The sequence below is a fragment of the Natator depressus genome, chromosome 6 (genome assembly GCF_965152275.1).
Source record: "Natator depressus isolate rNatDep1 chromosome 6, rNatDep2.hap1, whole genome shotgun sequence".
In the NCBI taxonomy this organism is placed as follows: Eukaryota; Metazoa; Chordata; order Testudines; family Cheloniidae; genus Natator; species Natator depressus.
Genome location: NC_134239.1, coordinates 27,425,170 through 27,433,609, shown reverse-complemented (window position 1 = coordinate 27,433,609; position 8,440 = coordinate 27,425,170). Strand labels below are relative to the sequence as shown.

Genomic DNA, 8,440 nt, shown 5'->3' with positions numbered 1-8,440 from the left:
TAGGGAAGGTAACTGTCTTATTGCAGGTGTGCATCCACCACCAGAGCCACTGAATCTGGACTCCAGCCATACAATTGTTTCAGCCGACAGGTGAGATGGAAGGTGAAGAGACTGCCCCCACAGGCCCAAACATTGGGCAATCGATGAATACACTTTCCCTTCATGGGTGTAAATATCAGCATCCCCGAAGTAACATGTAAATCACTACTGTGTTAGATAACCCTGGAACGTTTTCTATGTTGGCTGAAATTTGGGTTTTGAGAGAAAATTCCCAGATCTTCTAAATGCCATGAATGGTTGTCTGCACAGTGTGTGGCGATTCCTTTAGCTGTATGAAACCTTGGGCACAGAAAACAACAATGAAGTTACAGCCCTCTCCCATCACACTGTTGAATGAATCTGCTAAGAGTTCTAGCACGGTCCTGTGGGTTCCCTCCAAGACCCCTGTCTTGGACTGACTGGAATATCACCTCCTTATTCCAAGTCTGAATATGTAGTTGTCAGCACTGCTCGAGTTCTTCTCTGGTCTGAAGAAATAGAGCAGTGGTTCTCAAACTAGGGCCACCGCTTGTTCACAGAAAGCCCCTGGCAGGCCGGGCTGGTTTGTTTACCTGCCGCGTCCACAGGTTCGGCTGATCGTGGCTCCCACTGGCCACGGTTTGCCGCTCCAGACCAATGGGGGCTGCAGGAAGGGTGGCCAGCACATCGCCTGGCCTGCACCGCTTCCCGCAGCCCCCACTGGCCTGGAGCGGCGAACCACGGCCAGTGGGAGCCGCGATTGGCCAAACCCGCGGACGCAGCAGGTAAACAAACCGGCCCATCCTGCCAGGGGCTTTCCCTGAACAAGCAGCGGTCCTAGTTTGAGAACCACAGAAATAGAGGGATTTTTCTCCCTGTACTTTATCCAATTGAACCAAACACCCCTTTCCAACTTCAAGATGGTATAGGCAGCCTAGGAAGATTGGACAGAAGCAGAGAGAAGGCCTAGGAATCTGGTAATCTCTCTCTCTGACACCAAATCCATATGCAACACCCTTCTCATTGTTTCCTTATTTTTCACACCTTGGAAGACAGAAGTCTTACCAGTGCTTGGGAGGAATCAACAAGCCCAGAAATGTTAACTCCAGTGTTGTCTTTTGCTCTTCGCACAACAAAGTAATATGTACAAATCATACAGACACAGTGGGGTTCCAAATATCATGTTTACTAAATATACAGAATGTCTAGTTACTTATACACCGTGCTGCTGTGGCTGGTTTTTAAAATATAGAACATAGAGACCTCTAGAGGTCTCACAAACTATTTAAAGGGATACTATCCCATTCCGAAACACTACATTCTGGAAATGCATAATGAGAGACTGCTTGTAAATTATAACTAAGCCTCTAGTACTTAGGTAACTTACAACACCACTTAAAATGTTCCTTATCTGTGCAAATACACTGTGCAACCCCGGGCTACCATCATCACTTTTATGATTTTTCTTTTTTTTTTTTGGTGAAGCACCAAAAGGCTAATATTAGAAAGAATTATAGCAAGTGAACTGCTTGCCTTTGTTGTCTCTGCTGGATTGTAAAAACTTCAGAGCGTACTTCACTCAGAAATACCAGGCATAGGTCTTTTAGAATGAAGCACACCATCTAATTTCCTTGGAAAAGAATCCTTACCCTTGACATAGGTCACCACCAGTACATGACAGGTTTCAGAGTAGCAGCTGTGTTAAGCTGTATCTGCAAAAACATCCGATGAAGTGAGCTGTAGCTCACGAAAGCTTATGCTCAAATAAATTGGTTAGTCTCTAAAGTGCCACCAGTATATGTAATTCTGTCAGATGATCCTGTTTTCTTTCCAAGCAGAAACAGGCTGCTGAGAAAGGTTTATAATGGAGGCAGCACCTGTTGAATGTACCTCTCTCGCTGTAGAGCAAACTAGCTTCTGCCTTAGTGAAACTAAGTGCAAGGAAAAATTGTGGTGCAGGGTTTCTGAGAACAAGATCTGCAGATTGGTTACTGTCTGCAGGGCTCATAAATCACTGATAAGTTTTTTTTCAAGTCTTGGGGGTGCAGGAGAAGGAGGGGGAGAATGAATCCTGCCCCCTTTTGCCAGTGGACTAATGATGAAAAGGATACCCATATAATGCTCATCTGTAGGCTGAGGCTGAACTGGCTTCAATCAACCCATTCATGAAGCTCCCCTGAAAGGTTGCTAAGGAAAGGGAAATAATATTGGGTTCATCTGTTGCCACTGAAGGCCTTGCTGGTGAGCAACCTCTGCTTCTTTCTTCCCTATCAAAAACCTTTCTGACGCTTCGATGTTGTCTAATGAGGTGTACTGTTCGTGCCAATGAACCAAGATAGCCTTTGTATGAACTGTTCACTGAACAGCTTCTCTTTGGCCTGCAGACCATCTTCCAAATGGAATACGGTCTTCTGGGAGTCTACTTCAATGAGGAAAACCCCATGAAGTAACATTTCCTCCAATACTACTGCTGGCTGGTTTCACTTGTTTACTTAAGCATTCAAGCATATCTGACAAGGCCATAACTCTTCAGACATCTTTTAAAAATTACCTTTGTATCCCTTATGGGAACTATCCTACCCTTCCTATGATCCTAACAGGACTGATCCATATGTACCATGAGTTGGTCATGTTCCTGTGTGATTCCGATATTGTCCTGGAAAGGTCATCTGTGTCTTCATCTGACAACATTACTTACTAGCACAACCAAATAGTAAAGAAAGTTGCTACATGGATATTAGGGGTCTTCAGTCTGAAGACTTTAATTGTTTTAGCTTCTTTATGTTAAACACTGCTGACCTTTATCACTAAGCAGGGTTGTCAGTCCCTTGGTTATCAGAAAATGCTGAATTCAAGGGGTCAAAATTGCCTTTAGCCTCCTTTTACTCCTCAGCTTGAGGAGGAGCATTGCATATGTCCTTGGCAGGCTCTGTGCTGCTCGAATCACATCTGTGACCCTTACTGGTCTTGGATGTTGAATATTTCTCTTTACATAGGAGTCTAGGGACTTGAGTGAGGCCAAAGACATTTCCAGCCTCTCCTTATGGATGCAGATATCATGTAACACTAGAGATATGGCAATGAGTGGCCTCTATGCCTTGCTTGACATCTCACAACCTGAGAACTGTCTCCACATTCAAAGTGACACTGGAGGCCTTACCCACCAATGACCTCACTGTCTGCTCACCCTCCATGTGGCCAACGTCCTCACTGCTAAGGCTTTGGAACCCAGTGGCCTCAATGGCTGATCTGAGGCCTGCTGCTTCACAGCAGTGGGGATTAAAGGGTAGAAAAATGTTTAAAAGAAAAGGCTTTCCTTCTCCTCAAGGGCACTGCCTGGCTCTTGGAACTGGTAATGAGTTGCAGAGCCTTTCACCTCTAGTTTTCCATTTCCAGTCTGGCCCAACTCAGTACTGATCATCAGCTTTCCAATGGTCTAGGGCACATGGAAACTGAATCATCTTCTGCCACATTAAGAAGAATGCTCCCCGCTATCAGGGTGGAGAGGCAACAGTTAACTGCTTCCTGCTCTGTACCTGTTTGTTGGATAGAGACAGGACTTCAAGTCTCCACTGCTCACTCAAATGGACACTTTTCACAAACACCACATTCACATGCAATTAAACATTCATCCTCCTCACTCTTCTTATGAAAGCAGCAAAAAAAGATGAGCCAGTCCGGGGTGGCCAACCTGTGGCTCTGGAGCCACATGCGGCTCTTCAGAAGTTAATATGCAGCTCCTTGCATAGGCATTGACTCTGGGGCTGGAGCTACAGGCACCAACTTTCCAATGTGCCGGAGGGTGCTCACTACTCAACCCCTGGCTCTGCCACAGGCCCTTCCCCCACTCCACCCCTTCCCACCCCCTCCCCTGAGCCTCCTGCACCTGATCGGGAGGTGCAGGGAGTGAGGGGGAGGTGCTGATCAGCAGGGCTGCTGGTGGGTGGGTGGGAGGTGCTGGGAGCGGGGGTGGGGGAGCTGATTGAGGGGGGGGGCTGCTGATGTATTACTGTGGCTCTGGCAATGTACACTGGTAAATTCTGGCTCCTCCTCAGGCTCAGGTTGGCCACCCCTGAGCCAGTCAAAAGCACAGGCTTCACAGAGGCAGTAGCAATGTGCAGGAGTGAGAAGAGTGCTCCCTAACCTGCAAACCACTGTAAAGTTGATCTTTTCCCTTGTTTGCTTCTGTGCAGAGGAGCATTAAAGAAAGCCCATTATGGTAGGAGCACCTTGTAAGATTCTCTTCCCCTCCCCCATCACAACAAAAAGCAATGATTGCAATGATCGGCAGAAAATGTAAAGGACAAGTCAGCTGATTTCTGGCAACACAATAGTAAGATTAGCTCATCTACAGCAGACAAACGTGTATGTATTATATGGGTTTTAAAGTTAAGACAGGCAAAAAAGCTGTGGTTTTCATATGCAATGCTTCTACTCTGTAACGCAAAAACATATCTAGTAACTTATTACTTCCAAGTGACTATAAAAAAAGCCTTTTAAAAAACATCCTTTCCCTTGTTTTGAAATCTGCATACATCTAGCTTTGTTTTGTACTAGCTTTTCCTGATAACCTTTTGTCCATCATACTGCCATGTAGATTTCTTCAAACCCTTTTCTTTTAAACCCACTTGCCTTTTTAAAAAGCCCAAATTAAACAAATCTAAGCGTCTCCCCCCGGAAACCCAGCGACTCCATTCTGCGACTGGCTCCTAAATGTAAAAAAAAAAAAAAAAGCAATCACACAGCAGCAGCACCAGCCACCGCTGCCTGCAAACAAAGGGGGCAGGGACCTGTTTGCAGACTGGGTGTCACGTTACTCAACCTCCCTTCTCTTTAAATCTCAACCCCCGCCCCCCACAATCGCCACTATATAACTCAGACTGACAGGTCCTGCTGACCAATGGCAGGGATCTTGCCACTCCTGGCGCCCGGCCACCGTTTCTCCTTCAGCCAATGGGGAGCGGAGATGGAGGTATTACACCCAAGGGGACAGCGGAACCTCCACCAATGGCAGCAGTGTTATTAAAGAGAAATACTATTATGCTAATAGATGTTTTGCTCTAACTTGGTGAGGGCTTTAAAAGCGAGGCAGCCCCAGGCTCACCACCAGACTGCCGAGGTTCCAGGCTGGTTGTGCTGGCTGCCCATCGAGCGGGGACGGGTGGAAATCACAGCCCTTTTCTCCCCAGGAGCACCACGTTTGGGTCCCTGCCTTCCCTGGGCGAAGCAGCAGCAGGACCATCATGTCCAACGTGCACCTCTCCAGCGCCTCGGCTCTGGAGCGCTTGGCCGCCCGCAGGACTTTCCCCTTGCACGCCCGCACGGGGGTCTGCCGGAACCTCTTTGGCCCCGTGGATCACGAAGAGCTGAGCCGGGAGCTGAAGAGCAAACTACGGGAGATCAGCGAGGATGACCAGAGGCGGTGGGACTACAACTTCCAGACCGACACCCCGCTGGACGGCCCGGGCAGGCTGCAGTGGGAAGAGGTGGAGGGAGGCTCGGTGCCCGCTTTCTACCGGGAGACACTGCAGGTCGGGAGGTGCCGCTTCCCGGTGCTGCTGGTCAGGTCCAAGCCACCTCTGGGGGGCATGGACACTCCCGCGGGGGTTAACCCCAGGGACCCTCACCAGGAGCTGGTGGTGTCCGCGTCCTCCTCCCCCAGCCCCCAGGGTAAGACGGCAGCCCTGGAAAGCACTATCGCGGGGAGTAAAGAGCGGCTCAACCAGGAGAACCGATCCGATCAGCTCAACAACTACTCAGGGATTACAATCAAACCCGCACCCTGCGCGCCAGCGGCGCTCAAAAGGGTCTCGTCCTCCAGCGCAGCCCACATCACAGGTAAGGCTGGGGCATGCCCCGCGCACGGCACGGGCGCAACCCTCCCCCCCCGTCGGGCTCTCTGCGCTTCAATCCCCCTGCCTGCCCCTGGGGTTTAAAGGGCCCCGGGCATCGCTCGCTCCGCGAAAAGGCTCGCGGCGCAGCTCGCTGGGGCCGGGCTAGGCGCCCGGCCGGGGAAACGCTTACACAGCACATTGCGCGCTGCGGGCCGGCGAAGTAAACAAACCCGACCCAGCTGCAACCCTCCCCCGAGGCAGAGAGGGGGAGTCAAGAGCCGCCAGGCCTCCCGTGCGCGCTGTTATGCGGGGGCCCGGGCGGGGCGGGGCCCGGCTGCTGCGGGAGCACGTTCGTGTGTCCGTCCGTCCGTCCGTCCCTGCCGCGGGGGCCGCCCCTGGGGGAGGCGGCGGCGGCCGGGGTGCGTGTGTGTGTGTGTGTGTAACGCCTCGCTCCTGCCTTGGGTCCCTAGATTTCTTTGTCAAGCGGAAAAGGCCGGGGGACTCCAAAGCTGCCTGTGACCATCCCGGCGGGTGTCCCGCCTCTGCGCCCGCCGTGCCCGCCGAGCAGACGCCCCGGAAGCGGCTGCGGTGAACCAGGTGAGCGCCCTCCCCGGAGACCAGAGCGAGCCCCCGGCGGGCGGCGTCCCGAGCCACAAAACCCAGCCGCGGCGGGAGGAGGAGGGCTGCTGCCGCCCGGCGGCGGGGCGGGCCGCGGGAGGGTGCTGCTGGGCCGGGCCTGGGGCTAGGGCCGTGTCCGGCCTGGCGCTGCGCAGCGGGGACCCACGGAACGCCTCTCCGCGGGGCGTGCGCGCCGCCAACCCAGGAGCGGGGCCTGAATCTCGCCGGGAGCTGGGGGGCGGGTCCCCTTGGAAGGCGGGCCAGGCTGCCGCCCCGCTCTGCCAACGCACACGAGAAGCCACTTCTCCGGGGGGAGCCGGGGCCGCCCCGCCCTTGTGCAAGCCCCTCCCCGGTGATGGGTGAGCTGGGAAGGAGCTAGTTTCGCTGACTCATTCGCCGAGATGGAGGGGCAGATGGGGCGGGGTCGGCCGAGTTACTTTGTGGCCGCCGGGGGCTCTGTCTGTGGCTGCTGGGAGCAGCAGTCGCGGTTACTTTCAGTGGATGTTCCTGAAATTCATAGGGCTGCTTCGCTTCCCTTCCCCCCTTTTCTCCTCAGATTTTGCACTATGACACCCTAAGGGAGATTTTGCTTCGTCTCTGGAGGCGCGGAGCCCAGCGGCTGTTCTGCCCACGCTTCGGCAAGGGGCAACTCTCAAGGGAGCTGGAGCAAGGAGGATTAAGATCTGGGCTCCCTACACCCTCTCCCACACAAGGAACTGCATGTAGTGAGAGTAGCTCTGACTACAGCCACGGACGGAGCAGTGTTAATTTACAACTGTGCAATGTATTGCGTTTTATATATAAATGTATTATGCCTAATGTGAGTACACTGGCCAGAAGTGTAAAGCTTTAAAGTCATTTATATGAAATGTTTAACCTTTGCTGATCTCTCAGTGCAAAAAAAAAAAGTGTATATTTGTACAAATTTTTTTAAGAGTTATACTAACTTATATTTTCTATTTATGTCAAATGTGGATAACGTTGGTTGATACCCAATAGGCTGTTTGTTTTTTTTCTTTTGGTTAAGCCAAAGGGCACTATATTTGCTTTTATTTACAAAATGTAAATTTATTTTTATAGTGGGTTTTTTTTTTTGCATTCACAAAATGTAGCTATAAATCAAAAAATTTAGTTTTTACTTGAAGACATCTGTTTCAATGGTTCCTGAGCCGGTCTGTACCACTGCCATTGCAAATAATGCCACAAAGTTCAAATAAAAAAAAAGGAGTCAAATCTATTGATGTTAATTCGTATTAAGGAAACATCTAGTGGAACACAAGTGACAGAAAATGCCCTAGTTTGCAAACATTAGAAAACACCTGTGTAAGCTTAAAGTTACTCCTTAGAACTCAAACTATCTTTCCATTCCATTAACTCATTCATTCTCACACCCCACAGCTGCTGGGGTAGGGGGACACTACAAAACAAGGCCAATTTCCATACCTTTGTAAAGTAAGGTGCTCAAAGAACACAAGGATTGTGTTACAAAGAATCTCAGGATAAAAATGTGCACCACCCCACCAGCCACTATAAATATTTAAAAAACACTTTGCTTCTCAGTGCCTCATTCTGTACATATTGCGTAGCATAACAGATTTTTTCTAGTGGTGAAGATTGTTAGAGGCACAATTCTGTTCCCCCATATACTGTAAGTAGTACACAATTGATTAGCTGTCCATGGTATAGAGGAGTTTAACTTTCTCTAAACCAGTAGGATTGTAGCCACTGCTGGAGTTAGCATGAACCAATTATCTGATTCCCAGAATCTAAAATACACTACATTAACAAAAAGTTACAATCCCTCAAGCCTTGCTTTTATAATTCATGTAGATAACATTTACATACAGGTCTAGACAAAGTTCTGGCCCATTTAGTTCAGGAGAAGACTGAATTTATGTTCAATACAATGCCTTTTAGCATTGTTTCATGCTCCCTCTTTGTGGGGAGGGATATTTATTTTATAAAGCATC

At 50.0% G+C, this 8,440-nt stretch overlaps 1 protein-coding gene across 1 annotated transcript; it reads left to right on the top strand.

Annotated features, from left to right (window-relative positions):
- Positions 1 to 5,031: 5,031 nt before the first annotated feature.
- CDKN1C (cyclin dependent kinase inhibitor 1C) lies at positions 5,032 to 7,719 on the top strand. Its single transcript, XM_074956915.1, has 3 exons — positions 5,032 to 5,856; positions 6,323 to 6,449; positions 7,027 to 7,719. The coding sequence occupies exons 1-2, from the start codon at positions 5,262 to 5,264 to the stop codon at positions 6,442 to 6,444; spliced, it is 717 nt and encodes a 238-aa protein (XP_074813016.1). The 5' UTR covers positions 5,032 to 5,261; the 3' UTR covers positions 6,445 to 6,449; positions 7,027 to 7,719.
- The last annotated feature ends 721 nt before the right edge of the window (positions 7,720 to 8,440 follow it).

What these genes read in the sequence shown, in the direction of transcription:
- CDKN1C (XM_074956915.1), top strand. Translation starts at nt 5,262, where the DNA reads ATGTCCAACGTGCACCTCTCCAGCGCCTCGGCTCTGGAGCGCTTGGCC. An exon ending in CAGCGCAGCCCACATCACAG is followed by an intron (nt 5,857 to 6,322) that starts GTAAGGCTGGGG and finishes TTGGGTCCCTAG; the next exon opens with ATTTCTTTGTCAAGCGGAAA.